The 26392-nt window shown below is 40.7% G+C and overlaps 2 protein-coding genes across 11 annotated transcripts in view; both read right to left on the bottom strand.

Moving 5' to 3' along the window:
• Positions 1–6210: 6210 nt before the first annotated feature.
• Positions 6211–17548, bottom strand: ZBTB24 (zinc finger and BTB domain containing 24). 6 transcript variants are annotated; one of them, XM_032681361.1, is made up of 7 exons: positions 17455–17548; positions 12837–13841; positions 12258–12425; positions 12011–12094; positions 11237–11320; positions 9083–9164; positions 6211–8187 (listed from the first exon to the last, which is right to left on the bottom strand). In XM_032681361.1, exons 2-7 carry the CDS (start codon positions 13813–13815, stop codon positions 7377–7379), a joined length of 2208 nt encoding a protein of 735 aa, XP_032537252.1. In that variant the 5' UTR covers positions 13816–13841; positions 17455–17548; the 3' UTR covers positions 6211–7376. The 6 variants fall into 6 exon arrangements, 5 of the variants coding, with proteins under 5 accessions (XP_032537252.1, XP_032537250.1, XP_032537251.1 ...); XM_032681359.1 differs by lacking the exon at positions 17455–17548 and adding an exon at positions 16649–16676; XM_032681360.1 differs by lacking the exon at positions 17455–17548 and adding an exon at positions 16627–16663.
• The window catches only part of AK9 (adenylate kinase 9), a 58430-nt gene continuing 49284 nt past the window's right edge, over positions 17247–26392 (bottom strand). For 4 of the 5 annotated variants that reach the window (XM_032681353.1, XM_032681356.1, XM_032681354.1 and 1 more), the window contains 8 exons: positions 25756–25902; positions 24292–24512; positions 22907–23103; positions 22219–22388; positions 21410–21508; positions 21226–21328; positions 20553–20667; positions 17247–17609 (listed from right to left, as the gene is read on the bottom strand). In XM_032681353.1, the coding sequence (XP_032537244.1) occupies positions 17407–17609; positions 20553–20667; positions 21226–21328; positions 21410–21508; positions 22219–22388; positions 22907–23103; positions 24292–24512; positions 25756–25902 (1255 nt within the window). In that variant the 3' untranslated portion in view covers positions 17247–17406. Of the gene's footprint in view, positions 17610–20552; positions 20668–21225; positions 21329–21409; positions 21509–22218; positions 22389–22906; positions 23104–24291; positions 24513–25755; positions 25903–26392 lie in introns of those variants that run through there. The other variant, XM_032681358.1, reaches the window with a different exon arrangement.

The following is a 26392-nucleotide window of genomic DNA, read 5'->3' as shown; positions in this document are numbered from 1 at the left end:
AGTTCGAGTCTGTCAACAGAGTCTGGCCCCACAGCAACACCAGACACCAACACACACCCGCCACCCTGCATTTCTAATCACTCCCCAAGCCTAACCATAAGCAGGTTTAAACCCTGTCAGAGATTGGGAAATGCTCCAATTTCTGTTTTCTCCTGAAGGAAGGAAAACAAGGTTACACAGAAAGCATGTGGCAGAGCAGAGGACTGAAGCCAGCTATTTCCAGAGCTCATGAGAGATCTCTCAGTACAAGATCGTTCAAAAGAAAGGATGAAGAGCCTATTGCTAATGGTATCTAAGAGCAAACGCCCAGCAAGAAGTGGTAAGAAAAAGCAAACAAGAACGCTGCTTCCCCATTACTCTCACAGCCACCAGTGAGCCTCTGCTCAAGGATTTCCCGGTATCTTTGTGTTTAATTGGCCTTGGTGTCTCTTTTTCATGTGAATTTCTTTGCTTTTCAGACAAATGTAAAAATCTGGCATCCACACATTTCTGTGGCAAGGAGATTTACAGCTTAATTACACCCTGTGTAAAGTGTGTGTCTCCTTGTGACGCAGAAACTCCTACCCACAGCTGTATTTGCTGGGCAATGCTGAGACATCATTCCTGCCAGCAGCCCAGGCAGAGCTCGACAGTGCGTGGATGGAGCAGTTCCAGAGGGGTCGCAGCTCCCACAGCAAAGCTTTGTGCCACCGCGGCAGGTTTGCTCTCTTTAGGCTCATGCAGCACATCCAAAAGCTGCTTTGTGGGACAGTTGTAGGCTCAGTTTGGGTTTCTGTCAGCACGGCTGGGCAAGGTCACTTTTCATCTCTGATACAGATTAATACAACTGAAGTTTATTGGGCCTTTTGTAACATCTCTTTTCTCCTTTCGCACTACAAAATGTAAGTATTAGAACCAGAGCAATCCACTGAATGTTATTTAAAAAAACCCCTGAGACTGATGTCTGCATTTTGAAAATGTGCTTGAATTTACACACAAATTCTGTTCCTGAAATTTCATTCTGCACATACATATGACTGGTTCCTGTTAATCTTTCTTCTTTGAAAAAAAAAAAAAGAAAAGCTTTTTTGCTTTCACTGGTAATTTCTAGGCATGGAAGTTCTTACTGTCATTGTGGACAAGAAAGGGGATTAACTATAAGCATACTGCTAATAGTCAACTGACAGTCAAAGTCAAAAAGAAAAGCAACAATCAGCCTAACAAGCATAACTTTTTTGCTCAACAGGACTGTTTGCTGAAAATTTATGATGGGCTTTTTTAGGAAAAAAAAAGAGCAAGCCAAGAGCCACCAATTACTTGCTGTCTCTGTCTGTTCTGGTTTTTATTTCTCTCCTTTTCTCATCACTTTGTAATTCAGGTACATTAAGTTCCATTCAACAGGTTGCCAGTTGTGAAAATGATATTTATTAAAATCTCGAACTGGATGACTAATATTAATTTCAAACTCTTTCTATTACTGTTTATGGCAACATGATACACTGTTCTGCAAGCCTGTTCATACTATGTAGATGAGCATAAATGTTTTGCCAGTGATAAGAGTTAGAGGTGAGTTTGCTGGTGCTGCTCTGCTTACCAGCTGTGGCAGACATGCCATGGTGCATTCAGTTTGGAGAGAAAAACAATTGCCATGAAGGAAAATGTGGAAAACAGGAGAGACTAATTTAAACAATTAAACAATTTAAACATTTAAACAATGATACTGAAAACCTCTCAAAGGTCATGCAGGTCACACTGCTGATGTTCTTGGAAACAGAATTACAGAATCACCAGTGCAGAGCAGAGCGGGACAATCACCTCCCTCGACCAGCTGGCGATGGTTTGCCTGATGCCCCCCAAGGCACAGTTGGCCCTCCTGGCTGCCAGGGTACTGCTGACTCACATTCAACTTGCCATCAACCAGGACCCCCCCCCCCCCCGGTCCCTTTCCATGGCACTGGTTTCCAGGCTGTCATTCCCCAGTCTGTACAAACATCCAGGGTTGCCCCATACCAGCTGCAGAATCTGGCACTTTTCCTTGTTGAACTTCATATGGTTGATGATTGCCCAGTCCTCTAATTTGTCGAGGTCTCTCTGCAGGGCCTCCCTTGCCTTCCAGGGAGTCAACAGCTCCTCCCAGTTTTGTATCATCATTTGAAGTCCTTTGATAAGTGCACACATGGCCTCACACAAGACCCAAGAGTTTTGCTTCTGTGTGATTCTCGGAAGGTTTCCTCACTCTAAACCTCTCCACCTGCTGTGGCTGCAGCTATTTCAGTTCCTTTCAGTCCAAAATAGCATCTGAAAGGGACTGAGAAACAGAACAGAAAAGCAGAGTAAGTTGATTAAAAAAAAATTTTGACAGAGATCCCCCACATGAAGATACTAAAGAGGAGCTGCTAGGGGGAACCTGGAGACATCTTGATGAAGGGCAAGTGAAATCAGAGAATCACAGGATGGCTGCGGGCATCCGATCGAACCTTCCAGCTCAAGCAGGGTGATCATAGAGCACATGACACAGGATTGCATCCAGACGGTTTTCAAATAAGTTTCTCCAGTGAGGGAGACTCCACAGCTTCTCTGGGCAATCTGTTCAGTGTGTGATCACCTGCACAGTAAAGAAATTCTTCGTCATGTTCAGGTGGAACTTCCTGTGCATCAGTTTCTGCCTGTTACCTCTTGTCCTATTGCTTGGCACAACCAAGTAGAGCCTGGCTCTATAGACACGCTCCCTTTGGACACTTATATACAAACGACTGCCACATTGCCTTGCTAAAAGCTGCATAAAGAATAACGCTGTGCTTGTTAAAGACACAAATGCCAAATAACTTCCCAGCAAATACCTGTGCAGCCTATCTGAAGAAGCTGCTGAACTGCAACAATGTGATCTGATGACTAGTGGGACGGCCACCAGCACTGTTCCAGGCCCTTTCTGAGGCATACTATGCACAGAAATCACAGCTGTTAGATCACCCAGCATTCAAATTAAACATCAAACGAGACTTCTACAAAGGGCTTCCTACTGCCAGGAAACAAGGGACAGATTGAGCTCCAGAAAGAAGGAAGACCTCTATGAGCTTCATCTTCCAGTTGAAAGGAAGAAAGTGACACCACTTTATCAAGAAATTCAAAGCAAGGCCATTGACGATGACAGTATACTAAATGGGATGTCCACAACACCCTTAAGCTCTCCAGGTGACTGCTGTAATAGCCACGAGGCATGTTACTCTTAAGGGCAAGGAGGATCCAGTAGTTTGACAGGAAGACCCATGAACATGTAAGAGTTGGTCCCCTCAGGGAAGGCACAGACAGTGGGATGTAGTTGCAGGTGTCAGAAAAACTTGAAGGACAGGGTAGGGAGTTTGCTAACTAAAACAAAACTCTGCTTCTTGCTACTCCAATGATACTTTCAATTGGGTAGGATTAAAATATTACTCAGAAATGAGCAGTAAGTGTAGTACAGTGAGATGCTGGTTCACCTAGAAGATGCCGGTTCACCTAGAAGATGCCTGGATGGCTTTTTGCATTTGAAAGAATTTCTTGGGACAAATATGAACAGTCATCCCTCTGTTGTGGAAAGCCATTTATTGTTCACCATGTTTTACAGAGGATCTGAAAAGGGATAGAACATAGAGAACTGCCATAGCTCGCAGGATTGCAGCTCTGCAAGAAACAGACTCTTTAATGTCTCTAATGAATAGATAAAAGAGGTCCTAAAATCGTAGCTATGGGGAGTATGGCTTTATCTCTTCTTCCTCTGCCCTTAGAGAGAACCTGCAGTGCAGTAGGGCTGGGAAAAAGCCTGCATGGCCAGACTTCTGACAATATGGAGATAAGCATACACAGTAAGCACCCTTGCCCACTCCCAGCCTCCCGGGTACTTAACGCCTGCTGTGCAAACCAGCCTCCTCCCAGCCACTCCCAAGTCAGACTCAGCTCCTCCTGAATAAGGATACTTACAAGTCAAGGAGGCAGCGTGCTGCAGAGATGGAAGACAGGAAAGATAGTGAGTGGGCTGTTGTGCTCACACAGGCACTGGGTCAGTGATTTGGAATGAATTCCATACTAGCTTTCAGTTAAGGTGAAGTGGGAAAAGACTGAAAAACCCCACATCCCAGCATACTAGGATAGATCTTAGCAAACCATGACCTTCGTCACAATGACTAAGCAGCTACAGTAGTAAAACAAGTCTTTCACAATAAAGAGATGCAAGCAAAACTCTTTTCCTGAACAACGGGCAAGATCTATATCAGGCTCAATGTCCATAACTTTAAGCTGTGAATAGGCGTTCAGTTGGAAAGTTTGTGGTGGGGTAGGGAGTCATCTCCTTCCTCTTAGATACTAAGAGCTAATTGCTGCACAACCCCTAGTAGTGCTTTTTTTTTTTAGTCCCCCTGAGCAGAAGGGAGAGCATAAATCAAGTATTTAAATGTATTAAATTTAAAGTATTTAAATGACCCTTGAAAAGTTACACCTGCCAGGATGAAGCTTTTCCTATTGGTAGGATAATTTGCTTTCACAGCTCATATGAAATAAATACTCTGATATTCATCTATCAAAAATGAGATGCTGGGCTGGAAGGCCAAGCAGGGGAAATACACATACAGTTGTCAGATACGCACTTCAGTGTGTTCGCTCTACCTCTTGAGGATTTGTTTCAACTTGCACCTTGAGAACCAACCAAAATTTTCAGAAAAAAGCCAAAATGTGGTAAATTTGCATTTGAAAAAAAAAAAAAAAAAGTAAAATCGTCTTAGAGTTCAGCTACACTGGGCAGCTTACACATGCAGCAGAAGACACATAATGGTGTTAATTGCTCAAAAAAATGGATCTCTCTGTAGTCCTCTTACCGTCCTGCATTTATGTCTAAACCCCTAATATCATTTTCACATACTAAGCAGCAAGATGGATTTCTTAAGATTAGTCTATATGAGAAAAGGAGAAGTTAAGGTGTTTACTGGCTAAGGAGTAAAGATATTTAGAGAGCTGCTTTGAAACTTAGTTTTTAAGGGATGCCTTTTTTCTCCTAAATCGTTCTCAGTAGCAGCTGGACTGAAAAACAAAGCTGAAGGGGTTTCCTTTCAAATGCAAAGCAATCGTAGGCTTCAGCCATAGCCTTAAAAACATACACACAGAAAAAGGATTCTTTTTCAGCTTTAACAGAAATGCATTCACTAGAAAGGAAGCAAATGGTGTCCAAAAAGCAATGTTTGTGATATGAGAAGCCTTGCCAGCTTCTCGAGTGCAAGTTACAATATGTGCCGACAGCTTAAGCAATGCAGGGTGCAAGATTAGTCACTGATCTTCTATTCACAGATGCTCGTTTCTTCACTGGCAATTTACAGAAATGCATAAAATTCCAAACACAAAACTTCAGTGTCTGGTGCGTAACTGTAGCATTGAACTGAATCCTGCAAGGATAACTGCAGAATGAACAAAATAAAGTTCAAAAAAAAGGAAACAACTGAACAGTTACTTTACTGGTAGTCTTAGAATTTAGCTTGTAACGGGTTTTTAAGCATTTCAGGATTCATAAATATACGGCAGAGAATGAATTCAGTGCAAGCTCCTGTAAACTTATGACCTGACAGTGTTCTGGCTGCACTGTACAGTGGTTTAGATAAAACCAGAACTTATTAGGATGAAACTGACAGAATACGTACTGTAAACTTATACAATTAATCAGTGAGATTTTCACAGATGTTATAAAGGCTTTAATGTATTTAGTAATGTGTTCTTACAGCATCAAGACTTCAAGCTTCTCAAGTAGGACTGCAGAATATGCTGGTTTCCTTTGGTAGCAGGAAGTATACAAATTTTATTTCTCCATTCTGAGAGGAAATAGAGTTCTGTTTTGGGATAGTTTTATTTATTTATTTATTTATTTATTTGTTCTCACTGACTATCCTTTATCATAAAAGTGATCTAGTACTTTGAAAAAATGAAGATACCCAAAGTTCTGCAGCATGCAGTCAGGAGCTGGCCAAGTAGTTTGGACTTGGAACAAGGAATATTATCCAAAATTTGGATAATTTTGCTTTTATATTCACCTTAATTTTTAGATTTTTCATTTGTTAACAACATAAAACATCAATGTAAATCACAAGTATTTTAATACTGAAGTGAAAATTGAGCATGTTGTTTTAAGCAATAGCGGCATTTTATCTGGATTTTAACACACCAGTCCACTATGTGAGATGTTACCAGTAGCCAAACTTGGAAACACAAAGCATGTATTTTGGCAAGGCATTTTATTAAGATGTCAAATCTTTTTTGTTATCAGCCAGTCATTGAAAACCATCTGTACACATTTAATTTAGTCAACAAAATAGCTGTACAACTTTAAGTGATGTGCCCCATTTATGTAGCTTATTAAGCTCTGAAGTGATGCTCTTCATTGTTTAAGTCCTCACATAAACAATTACCAGTCTTAACATATATTATAAAGTACAATTACATTTTTCTCTCAAAAGTACAAAAAATAACACTTTAAAATACACACTGGCTCCTAAGCTTAGACAGAATCCTGTCAGGAAGAGAATTTTGCACTTCTATAGACAGTGCCTTCAACATCAAGAGCTCTTCAAAGTGCTTGGCAGAGTGTGTGAACACTATCCCCACTTACTAGATGATGAAATAAGGCACAGAGGTCAACTACTTTGCCCACAGTCACACAGAGAGTGGGTGGCAGAACTAATAGAGCAGAATTAGGGCTTTTCAATTCTCCAGTGTAACCACCACAACCCACTGCCACTATTCAAATGCAATGGCTTAAGCATTTCTGAGGAGCAAAACTTGTACAGCACACAGTGAACAGAAGGGAAAAGCCAGGGCCAGTTAAAGGCTGCAACAGTTTCAACCCAAACCAAATTAATTTGGTAGCCAGTAAATCATAATGCACTTCAGGGAATGATCACATAGAAACCTGCAAAGAGAAAGCTCATTAAACGTAAGACATATGGTGTTAGCTTTGCAAAAAGTACTGGTTATCTTAAGCTTAACAGCAGCTCAAGTAATGTCAACTTTGTCAGTGGTACTTTCTGACCCACAGATGTCTTAAACACTGTTCTTCTACCAGCAAGGTGCACTTCTCTGGAGAGTCACAGAGAAATGGAAATAAGGAGCCAAATATCTCCTCAGTAGGCATGGATGGGTATCAGGCACAAAACCCCACATTAATCATTTGTGAGGTATGGACTAAGTGGTAAAGAAATACCAATGTGGAAAAATGAAAAAAATCTAAAATAAATAAGGTTAAGAAAACTGAGTCACCCATCTAAAATCACCAAGAAATGCATCCTCAGATAGATTACACTGCAGAAAAATAAGAATGATACATGTAATCCCTGCCTGGATGAGAAGTATGCTATGGCCTAGCTGTCTGATGGCAAATAAGCGTTTCAGAAAGCCTGTCCTTGGATAGGATGCTCACAAGATGACCCATTTACTGACAGAGACTGCTGATGGGATTCAGAAACATGTACACTTTGATTCTGTTCTTCACTGATTTGATGGGAAGAAACCGTATCGTGGCTAGAGTGAGGCTGCTGACTTGATTCCTGAGCCAGCTGCACACGTTGAGCTGGATGTGAAGATCCTGCTAAGTGGATTTGTTCATTTTGTCCCTGATGAGCATGGAGGTGTTCTAGTGCTTCCTTGGAAAGAGTGATTACATGCATTTGTTCAGGTTGGGCAGCCTCTATTTGGTTTGCAATCATATTGATACTTTGGATTTGTTGTGCTTGCTCCTGCTGAGCTGAAAGCAACAAGTTTTGCAGCTGCTGTGGTGGCTGCGCAAGCAGCGTGAGGTTTGCAGCCTGCTCTGTTGTCATGTTTGGGGCATCTTCTGCAGTCACAATACTAATGCCTTGATTATGGCTAGGCATGAAGTTGATGTTGTGCACTGCATCTGTAACCAGCAGTTGAATTTCCTGCCCTCCAGAGGTGGCAAGTTGGTACTGCTGCAGCTGGAGTATGTTTCTCACTTCTGGGTGAGTGTTGGTGCTCCGGGCAGCACTGGCTTCCTGAAACTGCTTTTCCTTGCTATGAATTTTCAAATGAGACTTCAGGTTGTCCAGACGAGCAAACTGCAAACTACATTCTGGACAGGAGAAAGGCTTCTTGCCTGTGTGTAAGATACAGTGTCTTCTCTTAGCACTGGAATCAGAGAAGGATTTTCCGCATATACCACAAGAATATGGCTTTTCTCCTCTGCAAAAGAAGACAATCTGATCTCATTAAAATATTCACTTAGTGCTGCTTTCTGCAGCTTGTTCTATAATGAAATACTTAAAAGATTACCTTGTTTTGCTAAAATCATAAGCTCTTAAGAATAGTGACATTAAAAATGTTCTCCATTTGGCTTCCTGATTATTTCTACTTGACTTCACAAACTGTACAACTCTTCGATCAGTATATACTCAAGAGCTACAGAGGTATCTGCCTTCACGTCATAACCCCAGAGGTACAAGCTTCGTGCTGCTAGACCTTGCCAAGAATGCAACAGCTTCGCACAACTCTAAGCACTGACTATTTTAAGGACATTTACTAACAGAGTGGGCTTTAAAACAAAGTGGTGTGCTCCAAATCCTAACTTGCAGACTCAGGCAGCAAGAAATTTTACTGGAAATGTTTTCTTATACAACAGTTCCCCAAAGATTTGAAATCTAACATGCCTTTATGCAATGCATCACACTGACAAGGGTAAAAGACAACTAATGCTATTAATGAGACATGACAGATTACAGAGTACCAGGACAATGCTCCAATAACCTTGTTACACCATGCCTACTGTTCTGCTGTTGCACAAAAATTCACAGTAAAATTTTCACATAAATAATGCAGCAGTAAGTAACTTGTCAATGAACAGACTCAAAACACCAAAGGAGACTCTTACAATGTCTTGGCACACGAGTATTTAGCAGTTCAGTACTTTCCATTACCACTTATTTCCTTGTATAGATTAAGCAAAAATTTTAGTCTTTACCCATCCACCCAAAATGCAATGAAGTCCTGACCATTCTATAACTGAACAAGCACTACACACAGGTTATCAGATTAGAAGTTACATTTTTAAAGAATGTAATGAAAATTAGACATACTCTACCTGTGAATTCTAATGTGAGTCTGAAGTGAACTTTTAGCTGTAAATGATTTGCCACAAATCTCACAAGTGAAGGGCTTCTCACCTATCAAAAAGAAATGTAACGTCACTTTTAATATAGCACTTCTCATCAATATATTAAAAACATTTTATATTTTACCATACACAGTATCAAGTGAGCACTGACAGTTCCTCACATTTCTGACATGGGTCAGGACAGATATCCAAAGCTGAATTAATTCATTTACTCAAAATGAGGGTATAGTATTTTAAACGTACACCTCTGGCATTTCTCCCCTTTGAAGATAAAGAATTAGGTGATCCAAGCCCTCAGTGCAACCAAAAGCTGTACCTATGACACAGAAGAGGGTGTTCCACATAGAACAAAAATGTTTCGAAAAAGGATGGCCCTGAACCAGTAGGCATTAATGCTAGGATCACATGCAGCACCATGCAGATAAGTAAGCCTGAATTTCCACAGCTAGAAAGTGAATCCATTATCTTAACAAGTTGGCTGGCTTTCTCTAAGGCTCCATCACACTGGGCCTACAATATTCTGGGAACACCAGCTGGAAAAAAATTAAATTATCACGGGTTGAATAAACTGTGAGTTTGTTTGGGTTTTTTTTATTTGTTTATTTGTTTTGGGTTTTTTTTACTACATTTGGAATTTTTGTGTCTAATTGAGTAGAAGCAGAAAGACCAAATTAACTTATAAGAAGGTTCATAAACAGATACTACCCAACCAAAGCAAATCCTAATTCACACCATAACAAATCTCTGGGATTGTGTTGAGGTTCTTTAAGACACCACACATGAGAATCCAGATCACCACTGCGTTAATTCACACCATCAAAGCACACTAAACCCAGGGATTTGACAGCAGCCAGTTTCCAAGGAAGCTTCACATTTAGCATAGAACTGCAATGCTTACCTGCCTTCATATTGCTTTGGAGGGCAGGGATGAAGGATGAGATAACAAGAAACATTTGTCAGAAGGGACCTCTAGTCATCTAGTCCCAGCCTATTACTGAAAACAGGAGTAACTTCCCAGGGAGACTGTATTATTATGACAGTGTTACCAAACTGCTGCCAAAGCAGAACAGTCATATCAATTTTAATACCTGTACCCAAAATGCTTTGGAATTTTACTTTTTTGCTTCTGAGATGAGACAGATCAATGATTATTTCTGCGTAATTAATACTGGTATCTTTTCTGGAAGCAAAATATATTGCAAGCCAGTTTCTGCTAGAATTCAGCTTCATCTATTTTTGCAACTTCCTTTGCAAGTATGCTTCCTCTTCTCATTTCCCACACCAAATTCATTTCCCACTACATTTAGAGAGCTTTAACATCTTCAGCTACAAAACTGGTGTGTGTGTCAATAGTATGCTCGAGACTGAGTTATGTATTACAACTGCAGACAACATGCGAAAGAATAATTTGATTTCGGGAGGAAACAACTGCCACCATTTACAGTTATTTTAAAAGACAAAATTATTCACACATCACCTTATGGACTTACCCTTCAAAGAAAACTATTTTAATAAGTTTATGCCTTGTTATTACAAGAGGGTAGATCTGTTCTCCAGTCATTCACTACCACCGTGCCCTCTAAAACTTTTAAAACACCCTCTGACATACTCCCTCCCAGCCCACCTCCTCTCAATATCTGGTTTATTACAGTGCAATAAAAAGGTAAATGGAAATAATTATTTTTCTGGTCACAGCCCTTTCCATAAGCACCCATCCCTCACAGACAGGGGTGCCCAACTCATTAGAACACACACTTTCTGTTACTAATTAGCTCAATGAAAGTCCCATAGATGCTGGATGCAGCTCTCCTGACAAACTGAATTCCTGGTCTAGGATTTTATCGTAGAAGAGCTAACTGGCATTTCTGCAGCAGGCTTTGTAAAAATGGGGGATAATCCCTCTTCCTGTAATAGGCACTGCTTCTGCTGCTGCAAACCAAGCTTTTTTTTGCTCCTGCATTCTTGACATCAAATCTCTTCATTAGCAATACAGGCTTCATTATGTACAAGTAGAGCAGAAGTTCCACAGAGACAATTGTCATTTGCCTAATATTGTTTTGTCTATGTAACTTCAAGAAAAAACAAACCACAAAACCCACAAAAGACAAGGAACAACATTACCTGTATGTGTTCTTAGATGTTTCTTTAACTGAGCTGCGTCCATGAATTTGCGACGACACTGGTTACATTCCGGCAGTGAACGGCCTTGTCGCAATAATAAAAAAAGTGTCAGTGCATAAGTCATCCCCTGTATCTCTTCAGTGATCTTTGTTAAAGCACTTTCCTGTAAAATAACCACTTTGATATAATATAGAGATAAAACAAAAGGCTTTTTTCACTGCCTCCTCCCTATCTTAACTGTCACACTCCTGTTTCTCTATTAAATATTACCATCGGAAAAGAGAGGACTGACACCTGCTCCTGCCCAAACACATCTTCTCTTGGAGCTTTGTAAATTCTGATCTTCTCCACCACTTCCTGTGTGTGTAACTTAATCTCCAACCTGCTCCAGAAGTGAGTACAACACTTCCTAAAGCTTGTTTGCCATTACTAGTCCAAGGCAATTTGCACACCAGGCAGCGGACACAATTATTTATACAATTCCTAGCTTTGATGTAACATGGACAGCAGGGCTAAAATAATACAGTTGTATGTCAAATACAGCATTACTAATTTTTAATCATTGTAAGAGCCCTTCTCAATGAACTATTTTTTTACACATTCCATTTACTACACACCGTTTTATCTTTTTTCACTCTATCCACTGTTGTATCAAGATGTGACACATCAGACACTTAATACATCACTGAGGAAGAACTTTCAGCCTTAGTCAATCTTTGGGAAGACAAATCAGCATGTACTGTAAGCCAGCTCCTCAACCCAAATTTGTTATACCTGTGTGTACTCGATAGTGGCTCTTGAGCTGTCTCTTTTGGCTGAAGTATTTCCCACACTGATCGCACGTGAAAGCCTTCTGCCCTGCAAAAAAAATCACTTATTAAAAAGTAAGCCACGTCCAAAGCAAGAGTAAGAAAATAAATAAATACATAAGCCAGCACACACGAGACAGAGCAGAAATACCTTTTTTTCAGAAAGGCAAAATCTTGGAGCAGAGAGGCTACATTTGCCTTGAACTATTTACCTGTATGTAGGCTCATATGCTCCAGAAGAGAATGCTTTGTTGTCAGAGCCTTACTGCAGACAGTGCACGTGTATGGCCGTTCCCCAGTGTGCATCCGCTCATGGACCTGAAGAGAATGCTTCTGGGAAAAGCCTTTGCCACACTCACTGCACTTAAAAGGGCGCTCTCCTGAAAGCAAAAGATGACATTTTTAGGTATAGATGCATTATTTCTCACTCGATATTCTAAGCTGCCAGTGAGATGCATTGCAATGTAGTAGCTACAAAAAAATTACTCCTGAGTAGCGGTGAGAAGAATTGAGACAAGCTTCACATAACAATAATTCTTTAACTATTGCCGTATAATTCAGTCTTTAAACAGCAAAATTATTAACTAAACTGCAGTCAAGATGAGACATAAAGACCCTGAGATCTGCTGGCAAGAATAAAACAGCGAACACAGGAGACACACCAGAATTTGGATCAGCATGCTATCTTGGATAGCTCTTGCTCTAGAAAACAGCCAACATTTCAACTACTTGCTCGCATTTAGCACCATCACTAAACCCTAATCCAAAACCAGCAGTCTTTTAATGCCTACCTGTATGACTTCGTTGGTGTATAGCTAAGAAGTGATTATACTTAAATACTTTGCCACAGTCTTTACAGCGAGCTTCAGAACCTACACGTCTTCTTTTTCCCTCGGTTCTCTTTGCCAGTCCTTTTTCATCCTCATCCCCGAGAAGTTTATAATCCTTTAGTTTGATTGATCTCCTTATTCTACGTTTGCTGTAACGGCTCTGAGTACTCTGTATTCCTTCAGATTTGGGATCATAGTTTTCATCTTTCTCAGCTGACAGATCAACAGCAGCCTCTGAGCCACGAGCAGGTTCAGTTTCTTCTCCATCATCTTTCCTCACTGGAGCCTGTTCACCAGCGACTGCTTCTTCTGCTGCAGTGTCTTTTTTCACAAAATTTTGCTTATTTTGCATGGAGTTGTTCTCTCTCAGCTGCACATCTTCGGCAGAATTTGCTCCTGATTCTTCTTCTTCTTGGACAACCTTGATTTTCCTCGGTCGCCCTCGTTTTCGCTTTGGTGGATCTTCATTTTTGTTGTCACTTGCAACAACAGCTACAGAGGATTCACTGTTTGCTGAAGCTGGCAACGCATTACCTGGGCTACAGCTGGCCAGGTAGTCTGTACAGACCCATACCAAGTCAGTCACTTTCAGCAGCTGTGCAGTAGCCAGGATCTGTTCTGTGCTTTTCTCACTGGCACAGAGGCAACCAGTGTAGATAAATTCTAGCAGAACTCCAAAGATGTCTGCAACCATTCCCTCCAACATGTAAACTGACTGTCCTATTTCACCCTCATTTACAAACATCATTGAGAAGTATTCACTGCTGGCAGCCAGCAAGGCCTTATGGGCTCTGAATTGCACATTCTCCACTATCAAAGTAATGTCGCAAAGAAAATCCTTTTTCCTCTGTTCTTCAAAATTAGCTAGAATAGTATCTTTGTGACCTTTGGAGTGGATGATGACCAGTTTTTCAGAACCATCAGGAGTTGCTTTTGCCATTTTAATTACAAATATAAAGGAGGTGCCTACAAAAACAGAATAATTTTAAGAAATAATTATTTTAGCGATCTGAATTATAAGACACCAAATATCATCTGCTTTACCAGTAACAGAGTTTAAGAGTTTCTGAAGCAATTCTGAATCCTCTGAACTTCTGAAAGATAAACAGTATTGCTGACACAGATTTTCTTCAAAAAGTGCTTTTAAATCCCATGGAATGGCTACAGATAGTTTCTTTGATCAGAATCACTGCCTATCATTTGTTTATCTCTGATGTACTGAGAACTCTGTATTATCTTAAAAAATTGCGACCTGTTCTGAAATCTCCTTTCCTAACTAAAATAATCGGACAAAAAGAATTGTTTGTTCATGGCTCCTTAGTAGAGTACTGGGTTTACATGGCAAAATTTTGTTAGTGGGGCATCTACAGGGGTGGCTTCTGTTAGGAGCTATTAGAAGCTTCCTCCATGTCCTACAGAGACACCACCATCTGGATCCAGGACGGACCAGCCGCTGGCCAAGGCTGAGCTCATCAGAAACAGTGGTAATGCCTCTGGGATAACAGATTTAAGAAGGGTGAAAAATACCTCCACAACTGAGCTAAAGAGAGGAGTGAGAAACAGCCTTGCAGACACCAAGGTCAGTGAAGGAGGGAGAGGAGGTGTTCCAGGCGCTGGAGCAGAGGTTCCCCTGCAGCCCGTGGTGCAGACCATGGTGAAGCAGACTGTCCCGCTGCAGCCCATGGAAAACCCCATGCCAGAGCAGGTGGATGCCCAAAGCATTTGGGACCATTTGGGAAGCCTTGCTGGAGCAGGCTCCTGGCAGGACTTGTAGTCCTTTAGAGAGAGAAGCCCACACTGGAACAAATTTTCTGGCAGGACTTGTGACCTCGTGGGGGACCCACGCTGGAGCAGCCTGTTCCTGAAGGATTGCATCCCTGGAAGGGATCCACACTGGAGCAGTTTGTGAAGAACTGTAGCCTGTGGGAAGGACTCACTTTGTAGAAGTTTGTGGAGGACTGTCTCCTGTGGGAAGGACCCCATGCTGGAGCAGAGGAAGCATTGTGAGGAGTCCTCTCACTGCAGAGGAAGCAGTGGCAGAGACAATGTGTGATGAACTGACTGTAGTCCCCATTCCCCATCCCCTTGCACCACTGAAGGGGGATAAGGCAGAGAAAAGTATGAGTAAAGCTAAGCCTGGAAAGAAGGGAGGAGTGAGGTGACCACCTGTTTTAAGATTTGGTTTTATTTTTCATTATGCTGCTCTGATTTCATTGATTTCATTCAATAAACTGATTTCCCCAAGTCAAGTGTGTTTTGCCTGTGATGGTAATTGCTGACTCAACTCTCCCTGTCCCTGTCTTGACCCATGAGCTTTTTATTATATTCTCTGTCCCTGGTCCAGCTCAGGATGGGAGTGATGGAGTGGCTTTGGTGGGCACCTGGCATCCACTCAGTGTCAACCCACCACACTGGGAACAAAAAAGGTCAACTGCAGTTTCGTCATTGCAGATTATTCAGGGAAAAGGCTATGAAATCCTGTAATTGATGATAAAACTTCACTGGTATCAGTATGGCAGAACTTCATGACTTCTTTTACCCACTTATACAATTCTAAAAGTTTCTTTTTCATAACACTCTACCTACTAAGCTTCAGCCTATGGAGGTAGGCAATAAAAGCAGAAAAACAACACCACTTTAAAGCACTCTGTCTAAAATAGGGTTGATTATGGTAATTATTAACCATCAATTTGACTTGCTAAGAATTGTAAATTTGAAAAATTAATAACAAACAAAAAAAATCCAAAAACTTCTGAAGAGTCCACCAAATATTATTATGGAAGAGATGTGCCCCAAATGCCCAATTTACAAGGCTCAGCTGAGCCAAAGATAAAACAGATTAGGTACCTGCCATCTTAATTTATACAAGTGTCATATCAAACACAAAAAAATTTGCATATTTGTATTTAGTGAATGCAGTAGTTTCAATCACCTGAACAAATACTGCATGAATCAACATAACACTACCTACAGATGATACCTAAATGCTACTGCGGTGGTGAAAAAGTGATTCTTTTGCCCAAATCATCTACCAAACAGTTCATGGTGGAGTCAAATTGTTTTATCTGGGAGCTTTAATTTCTGGAGGATGTGAGCCTGACGTTTGTTGCTGGGACACCTGAAGGCACAGCTGCAGGTGTGATCCAACTCTGCCTTCCCGTGCATTCCAAGAACTCCCGAGGACCTGCTGCCAACCCTGCCTGCAGGCATCCCCTGACACCCACACGTCTTAGACGGGACAGTGGGTGTTTTGTGGCTTTCGATCACATCAAAGACTTTGGCGTTTAATCAGGAGGTGACACCATTAGTATTCTGACCGCAAAATCCCAAACACCCGCCTGCCTTTCCTAAAAAGCCCTAACAATTTTAGAGTGAGGCTGTGCACAAGCGGGAGGCCCCGCTCCAGCCGTGGAAGGGCTCCGGAGCTCCCGGGAGTGACCCCGGGGCGCAGCGCACGGCCCAGGGATGGGTCCCAACACCGGCACGGCCAAGGACACCGAGCGGGAACAGCCCGAACAGCCTCGGCGGGAGCGGGGCCGGGAGGGCACTGGCGGCACCGCAAGCGCCGCCTCCCGCGCCCGTGTGAGCCCCGAGACTCGCTCCGTGACTCGCTCCGCAGGTTCGGGCCGCCCCCCGGGGAAGGCCGCTCGTCCCTCTACGGGGCCGGAGCAAGGAGCGGGCGCTGCCCCCCGAGAGCCGCGGGCCCGCTCCCCCAGCGCCGCCGCCGCCGCCCGCCCTGCCCGGCACTCACCCGGTACCCGCCCCGCACTCCCGGCTCCGCCGCCAGCCCCGCCGCTCCGCCGCCGCACTTCCGGCACGGGCGGGGCCGGGCCGGGGCTGGAGTCGCGCGTGCGCTGCCGCAATGAGCGATACACGAGGCGGGACTTGGAGTCGCGGAATCACAGAGCGGCCTGAGCTGGAAGGGACATGCGGGGGTCGTCCGCTTCCAGCTCCCGGCCCTGCGCAGGACAGCTGCAGGGATCACACCATGTGCCTGAGAGCGTTGTCCAAAGGCTTCTTGAACTCTGTCAGCCTTGGTGCTGTGGCCACTTCCCTGGGGAGCCTGTTCCAGTGCCCAACCACCCCGTGGGTGAAGAACCTTTTCCTAATATCTAATCTCTCCTGACACAACTACAGGCCATTCCCTGTCACTGGTCGTGTCACTGGTCGTGTCACTGGTCACCAGAGAGATCAGTGTCTACCTCTCCACTTTCCCTCATGAGGAAGCTGTAGACTGCGATGACATCTCCCCTCAGTCTCCTCCAGGCTGAGAAAGCCAAGAGACCTCAGTCACTCTCCATATGGCTTCCCCTCAAGGCCCTTCACCATCTTTTCAGCCTTCCTTTGGATGCTCTCTAATAGCTGAATATCTTTCAACTTCAGACAAAAGATTTTATTTCTAAGATTTTGTGATTAAGAAACTGGTCCGAGAAGGTGTGACATTCATGGGCCATGTTGCAGCCATGCTGGTGGCTCATGGCAACGCTCCACATGTTAATCCATGGAAATTGGAGGGGGAAAACGGCCCACACTACACAAAACTGGGACGCGTGTCTTTCAGGGAAAAGAAGGTCTGCACCTTGTCGTCAAGGCCAAGGGGCCGATCTCTTGGCTCCTGGTATGGGCCTGCCATGGCAGTCCCCAGGTAGGGTATGAGCTGGCAGTGCTCCAAGAACTGCTCCAGCTTCCTCTTGTACATTTGTCGCACTGGCTCTGAGCTCCGGGGGTTGTATGCTGCAAGAAGTTAAACAGCATGTTAGTGTCCCCTGTCAACTTTGTGGAATTACATTACAGAATTTTCAAAGGGACCAAGTCTACCCCTGATGATGTTACTTGTGGTACAGATAAACCTTCCGTGTGCTGTGCCCATTGGTGCCAAACCAAAAGATCAAGACTGGTGTTTCAGAAAGTTCCTGACTCCAAAGGGTAAGGATACTTGGAAAGATCAGGCTTTTGTAAACAAAGACACAACAAACATGTTCAGCTGCTGTCAATTTCCCATTCCTCAGGGCGTGAGGTGCTGGTGAAACTCCAGGCAATGACAAATTTGGGTAGTGTAGCAGATACCCTGAAGTGGAGCAGCCTGGGGATAGCCCAGGTCTGGTGTTGCTGGCATCAGGCCACTGTGTCCTTGGCACAGCTGTTCTATGACCTAAATGCTTTGCCCATAAAAAGTGAAGAGCTGACCAACAGTGTAGAGGAGGGAGGGTTTCTCTCTGCCCTAAGCCCTATTTTACATTAGTATTGAGTGCCAATCTTCAGAGTACACTATTATTTTAATTGTTACCCTGCAGGAAAGGGGAAGAAGTGACAGCAAAATCATAACCAATTTTTTCCTGTGGAAACTACTTCATATCTCATTATAAAAACTGGACAACATGAAGAACTATGCTATGAGATGCTTCAGCCCACTAGCTTTAAATTGCAGACAGCTGCATTTAACAGCTTCTGAGAGATTTTTCAAGCATAGCTGCACGTAGAGCTCTTCCAGGAGTCAAGCTTGAAGGGCACTCCATCACTCTAGTGATGTATGGTTTAACACTTTTCTCAGAAGTAAATCTCTCTGTGTTTATGGTTGACCACCTGTACTTTCTCAGATACTGAAAGCAATCCAATGTTGTTGTGAGAAAAGCTGAAGGAGCAACTAAACCACTGTTTCTTGTCCCCTATATTAATATGAGATTAGAAAGTGACATAAGTTAAAGATAAGAAAGTCTTACTTTAGACAGAAATAGGATGAAATAAATTTCCAGGGGACCACAAAGTGAAGCACTTTGATCAAATTTTGATCAAGGATGGCACGACTACTCTGAAGAGATGCACAATAATAAACAATGCAATATTTGGAACAATCACAGAATGGGTCAGGCTGGGAGGTACCACAATGAGTCCTCTGGTCCAACCTCCCTGCTCAAGTAGGGTCATCCTAGAGCACACGGCACAGGATTGTATCCAGGAGGTTCTTGAGTATCTCCAGTGAGGGAGACTCCACAGCCTCCCTGAGCAACCTGTTCAGTGCACAGTCACCTGCACAGTAAAGATGTTCTTCTTTGTGTTCAGGCAACTCGTCAGTGTACAGGAATGCTGTATCTTAAAGTTGGAAGCAGTTCTACCTGGTGTTAGAAGAAGATAACTTGTTTTCCTGGATTCCTGTGGTCAAACTGTTCAGCACTGCATGAGGAGAAGAGATTTGTGCACTTGCATAACCTTTCTGATTAATCATGCAGTGCTAATAATGATTTAATGTTGCAATATTTGACCAAAGCGTTTCCTAGAGGCAGCATTGTTGCGTTAGCAAAGCTGTTCTAACAATAGGATGAAAACAGCCTTTGTGGATGGAACAAACTACTAGGATAAATGCAGTATGGCATCTTAAGAACTGTACATTTATGCACATTTACCATGTGCCTACCCTGTTGACTGGTTTTCCTTAACAAAGCTATGCTAGTAAAAAAATCTGTGATAGTTCAAGAAAATTCTGGAGGACTCTGGAAACTGCATGAGGAAACACTGGATGTGAAGAACTTTTAACAAATAATAAAGATTGGTATTATCTAAAAGAATAAGCAAAAATGTAAAATACAAAAGACAAGGTAAAGTACACCCACTGAACAGGTTGACTTCTCTAAGACAAAACTGGTGGGTTGAAAGAAATGTCAGTCTTGCTCCAGAAATCTCCAGCAGTACTGGAAACCAGACCAAAGCTACAGCAGAGCTGCAAACAAGGATGTTGAAATCGAGAAAGCTGGTACCATTTAAGCTGATTGTAAACTATTAAAGATTACTATCTGTAACTCGTATCTTGGATTAAAAAAAACCCCAAAATTCTAAAAAACAGCAACTATGAACATGGAAGATAAAACTAGAGCAACTTTCCTCAGTGCAGGAGTAGTCCTAACCTCTCGTAGCTCCGTGAGAAGTTTTACTTTATCCTTATCTTGTGGGCTGAGCAGAAACACCTAATTTTTAATTTTGGACTGTTTATCTTTGTTACGGAAAAGTAAGGTCATTTCGACTATCGATTAAATTAAGAAGTCAAAAATAATCAACACATTACTCTGAATCACATTAATATTGAGATCTTCCCAGATAATTTCACAAATAAACAGACTGATAAATACTATTTCATTTCTCTGCTAAAAACTTAAAAATCATAATGTTGTCTTCAGGGTATCTGCAAGGCAAGGTTTCTTACTAAGTTTTATTTGGCCACATGATGCCGTTGAAAAAAGGCAAGCATTCAGGCACCTAAACTATGCCTCAGATAGTATTTCAGCAGCCTTTTGATACAGTAATATAAGTCAATTTTTAAGACAATTCCGGTTGTCTATGACTAGTTTAAAATGCAGTACCACTTGAAATGTATCATTTTACTTCCTGTTTAAAAACTCCAACAATTCCTGTTAGAAATGTTTTCAAGGCCATCAGGTTGTTGGTGATAAAGCATTATTAAAGTCTCGTGATTTGTGAGAGATCACTTACCTGTCTACCTATTCTGTTAACCTTATTTTCCTCCCTGGTCCTTGCACATTTCCAAGAAACTTAGATCAGTATATAATAGTGTTTTTCCATGTTCGACATAAGAAAACGACACCAATTAGCTATAAATGTTGTATCAGATTATTTATATAATTTTTATATTTACCTATTTTTATAGCATATTATTTTATACACTACCTTTTAAATGGAAGGAGACAAACAGCAGAGCAGTTTCTTTTACACTTAGGAATGGAAATTTTGGCTTAAGGCTGCCTACTTCATGCAGAGCTTTTATTAGAGAAGTTGCTACTCCCTAAAGGAAGAAAACAGTTTTAGAAGATCATTACAGAAATCTTGAAAAAAAAAATATTCAAAGCCTTATCCTGTTGTCATGCAGACCTAACAATATAGGATGACATCCTAAGCTGGTAAAGAGTAGAAGATAACAAATAGTATAAAATAGGCAGGGCAGTGACCATGAATCATTTTTTATTTATTCATGTGTCAAAATGTAACAAACTATCCTTAGATGATTCCAGATAAGCTTGTGTCTATTCTAGTGTTAAAAATCAAACAAAAATGTAATCTTACATGATATCATAAAAAACTAAGTAATAAAATCCATCATTTAATACTGCAGTTTATTATCCCCCTCTGATGGACTTACTTGTATTTTTTCCCTTAAAGCTACAAATATCTATTATTTTAAAGCTTTAAAAATTCCTCTTAATTTTAAGTATATTAAATTTTCAATTTAATATAATCCTATTGATAAACATAAGACTCATATTGCATTAAAAATTAAGTAGACTGAGTAGGACATACTATACATCACAAAATCATGTTTTAAAATAGAAAAGCAAAAACTGGCCTGTTCAAGGTATCCAGCCAAAGGAAGTGCAGTTAGTAGCATTGGCTCCTTTTTTGGAGGGAGTTTATGGGGAAGCTTCAGATTCCAGTACTTCTCTGGTAACCTAACCAGATAAAAAGTAAGCACTTCTAACATGTATAAACTGTGACATGATTGAAGATTAAAATGCAATTGGTATATTCACCTCATAAACTTCTGAAGTTTTTCTTCACTTTCAAAAATGTATACTTTATCTTGATATTTTGCTGCATACTCCATATTGCCAGGCACCAAGGCTTCATATCTGAAGAAATGGAGCAAGAACATCTATTCATTCCCAGGAAATGTAAAACATAATTTGTGCGGTGTAAATTCACGAGCTATTGGGAGCCTTCTGATTATTAACAAGTATAGAAACACCAAAAAAGTAGCAACTGGATCATCCAACTTTCCACTACATGACTGACAGTTACAAGGCTCAAAATCTGAGAAAGCCTCTGCCTCAAAATTTGCTTATTAAGGAACTTTTACAGTGCTTCCTTAGAGCTACTTCATTTAAATGGTTGTTTAGGAGATTAAGAAGGGATAGCATAGAATTGGCTAGTACGGTTCTATTCCGATGAGAAATTCTTGCACACTGAGGAAATCAGTGGAACTTTATACTGGAGCTTTATGGATCTCTTACAAAAATCATAATAGCTTGGTTTGCATCTACTAGGATGTTATGAGATTTCTTTGAACCACTGAAGGCTTATGATAGAGAGAATTCTGTCCATCTTTGTCATGAAAGAGAGCAAGCCAATACAGATCCTTGTAGAACCTCTAGCCGTATAAGTTTTAAAAGGTGATTTTATATTGATTTCCAAAGCCACAGGCACAATATAGAGAATTGTAATCGCTTCCTGTCCAAACCCTGAACACTATTGAAAAGTATTTTGAAAGTGTTTTCTCATTAATGTGTTAATATGGGAGACATAGTCTGTAATTCAGATTATGAAAACTCCAGTGACCTACCTCTGTTTTCCATCTAGGTAAGTGACTGGACAGTATCCCTGCATTTCAGCCCTTAGAGGGAATGAGGCCTTCATTTCTGCCACAGTCAGTTTCTTTGGTAGCATATGGGGGGGTGGGAGAGGATGAGGTGCCAGTGATGACACATAAATCTCTGGTGTGAGCAAGAATTTCTGTGGAAAAGGAAACATTTTTATAATGAAAGAAGCACTGTAAGACTGTTAGTCAAACTACAGAAGGCTGGCTCACACAGTTTAGATAGTTCTTCTACAACGCAACAGTGTGTTGGCACTGCTGCTGCTCTTGGATAAGTAATTTCTTTTCCAAACCACTCTCAGTTGAAGTCATCACTGTCCACCCACCATCCATCAATGTCCATTGCTATCATTAGCCACTCTCTACACTCAGTCTCCCTAAAACAGGTGGAGAAAGGAGGAAATTAGTGGTTCAAAACTAACGTTTGATCTGTGACAAGTTGTAAGAGGAGCTTTGGTTTAATGGACTCTGTGCTGCATTTTGTCTGCCTAGATGTTTGATAGCAGAAGTAAACAGAACAAAAGCCTGAATACTAAGAAGAGCGGTCTAATTCATATTACTTGCATATTACTTATTTCTGTATGGAATTAAAGAATCTAAACAACAATGTTCCCCCTTGCCATGATCCTCTCCTGACGTGCTTTTTGACACTTACATCCAGTTCTTCCTGTGAAGCCATTTTGTAATAGCGCCCTTCAAATTCCGCAGCAAACTGCAGTGAGGAGGTTACAGAGCAGTCGACCAATTCACCCTTCTCTGCAAGGCTGACGGGACAGTATTGGCCAAACTCCCCCAGCCGCTCCTGCAGCTCTTTGGAAGTGATACATAAATCAGCAATGCTGGCAGCTTTTCCTGTTAATAAAAGCAATTAATGATAATGTTTTGTTTATGAAAGACGTATAAACATCAAACAATTCTACTCAGAAATGTTACAGTTTAGAAGGTAATTCATAATTTGAAAGTGATATGAAATAATGAGAACTAAAATAGCAATTTTTAATAGACTGATAATAAAATGAAATTGTAACTCATTTTACCAATAAATTTTAATGACATTTTTGTAGCAGGTAAGAAATATAATGATTATTAATGATGTAGGCTATTGTGCATGCTCAACTTATTAGTCTACTTTCCCTGGGATGGTTTTATTTATGATTTATTGTTGTACTCTGTGTTACTAAGGAACATTTCAGCTATTATTTTATTTCATTACATTAGTGAAAAAGAGTACAAGGTGTGATGAAAGCCCCCCCTTTATTCATCCACGTCTTGCAAATGCTACAGTCTATCTGAAATATATTCAAAATCTTGAATGTCATCTCAAACCCAAACTATTTAAAAATTGTACTTTTCAAGCTTGACATGAAAAAGTTAAATGTATTTTAATATGTTTGATTATGGCTCTGGTTGCAGCCACAGAGCTGTAAAAGTTAAAACCAAAAGATGGATATAAGATAAGGAAGCCTGTTTGCCCTTCAGAGGAATTCTAGTTCAATAGTACAGACATGTTTAGAAGGTATATTTAATCCTGACCAATGCTGACATACAAAAGGTCAAGGGGGAACTGTGTCATTTTAGACTAAAGTGGTTTTCTTCCCAAAGCACAGAAATTAACTCAGATGGCATATTTAAGCTTAAGTCTGAACTTTTAATTAACATCTTCCCTCTCCTATCCTCTTACTCTACTAACACTAAAGTGAAGTTGCAAGTCATAGTTCCCCTTGGATACTCTGGGACAGCCTTTGTGGTTTATCCCCCAGTGTTGCAGAATCTACCACAGACTCTGACTTCTTCCAGCATATTTCTGTTACTCTGTTGTTTGGAGGATGGCCCCAGACTACTCAGTAGTTGGTTTTGTCTTTACTTTGCTCAAGAGATCTCTTCCAGATCTCTGCAGATGAGATTGAAGAATTTGAGGGTATGTACGTGCCCAAGAATTAGCTTCATCCAAAGAAAGTTGAAATGCCCATATTACAACATTACAATGGGAATGTAATGGGAATGCCCATATTACTCTGGGAAAGTTTGTTTTTCTTTTACCTTCTCTTATTCTTTCCAGGTATATCTGTATTTGTTTAACAACCACTTGAACTTCCTCCGTAACTTTGTTCCAGATCTTCCACTTGCTCTGAACAGCATCAATCACACACCAGTTCTGACGCTCCTTCATATAGTAAGTCCTAATTGCATCAATGTGCTGTTTATAGCAGGAATTTTTAATGGCTAGAATCTGTGAGCTGTCATGTTCAGGATAGGGAGGGCTGAGGACAATGAAAAATAACACTCATTTACATCTGAAGATTAGATAATTTCATTGAATTTCAAGTGTAAATTCTAGAGTTCATTTTAAGTTCTTTTTACAGAATTCTGCTTGCTTGACACTGTACAAGTACAAATTTCATATTAAGAATATTACCAAGTACATGTGAAAAGGAGCATACTTATGATTAGATAGCCATGTTCAGAAACAAAGAACAAAACCTTTTCTACTTATGTCTCAAATACAACTCAAAAATTATTTTGTAAAGGATTGGGAATGTATCAGCACATATTAACTGACACACACGACAGATATACTATTAAATGGCACCCTGATATTGCACATTTGATTTGTATTTAAGCCTATGAAATGTAATTAGTTTAAAGTTAAAATGAAGTTTAAAGTAAATACTTTCAAAAAGTCATCATTAATTTAATTTTTTTGCAATGCAAATTCTCTTTAGTCTCTCGGTAAACAATTTAGCATTGTACTGATTATTTGATAAAAAGAAAGAGACAAAATGAAAGAGATATGCAATAATGCTCCAAGCTATCTGGAACTTCTTAGAAACACTTCATCTAATGAGAACCAGGTTCTTATACAATTTAATTTTAAGGTGAATGTTCTGTTCTTTTTCATTCTCTGCTTACTGTTCTTCCTCAACAACAACCAGCAGCTCTTTAAACAGAGTATTTACCTCCTCAGAAAAACAAAGGGGAGTGAGCTGAATTGAAAGGTTTAGATGAGTAACTCATGAATTCTGTATGTTACTAAACTATGCATTATTTCCATATTTTAAAAAGAACTATAATTAAGACTTAAAAGACAGCTTATTAGATGAAGTATCAGTTTCTCTTACAATGATAATAATTGAATTAAATTGCAACATAAACTTCAGCAGCAGAGAGAACTGGTAACATTTCTGGCATACAGTCTCATTAAAGCAGTTTAACTCGGCAGTGGGTGAACAGCACTGCACATTTGTGATCTCCGTCACAAATCGAGGGATGTGGCCAGAGCATGCCACAGATACCTGACGTCTCCATTTCTGGTCTGTGGAAATCAAAAAAGCATTAGCACACAGAGGGACTAGTTCCCCCGTCTTTTCATGTGTGGAGTTCAGAGACAGCTGAGTAATGCTCCAGCTTAGATACAGCCTCTCTGGGTACAGCACTGAGGCACATAATTAGAGAAATTACCATATCCTGTAGAAAAACAGTATTTTTATCAGAGAGCGTCACTACCTGTTTGTGCTTTCCTTATCCAACAGTGCTCTTCTGAACACTTCCTTTGTATCCATTTCTAATTCAAAGATTTTCACTGGAATTATCTTCACTGATTCCAAGAGGTTTACTTGTTTTCTTGTTAGAGGATATCCATCAATTACAACTCTGCATACAAACAGGAACAGAAAAAGTTTTCCTAAAACGTGAGTTTCTAGTCAACCAGTAAGACTGTGTATATTCCTAGTACATTCTCCATAAAGACAAAGTCTGCACCCATGCCATGAAGTTATCACTGCTCTGACTTGATAGATGCAATCTTCACTCCTAAGAATTTAAATCAGATTAAAAAAATCAAGTAGGTAGAATATAAAATAGTAAAGGGAAAAGGAAATGCATAAAGGGCAACAGGTAAGTGGAGGGCTGTGACTTAAAAAATGGTGGATTTTAAAATTTTGACACATCAATCATTCAGAAACATCATTTTAATTATGAGAAATCTCCACATGGATTGGAAGGAGCAGTTTTCAAAGTGGTAAGTAAAATGATTTACTACTGTACTTGAAGAATTTTTAAAATCATATTGAAGAAGAAATGCTTTTCACATATTAGGCAAAATATGTGAACAGAAACATGGAACAAAATATACTGAAACAAT

This window comes from Chiroxiphia lanceolata, chromosome 3, assembly GCF_009829145.1.
Source record: "Chiroxiphia lanceolata isolate bChiLan1 chromosome 3, bChiLan1.pri, whole genome shotgun sequence".
Classification (NCBI taxonomy): domain Eukaryota; kingdom Metazoa; phylum Chordata; class Aves; order Passeriformes; family Pipridae; genus Chiroxiphia; species Chiroxiphia lanceolata.
The sequence above is the reverse complement of the archived record's forward strand: the minus strand, read 5'-3'. Positions and strand labels throughout refer to the sequence as shown.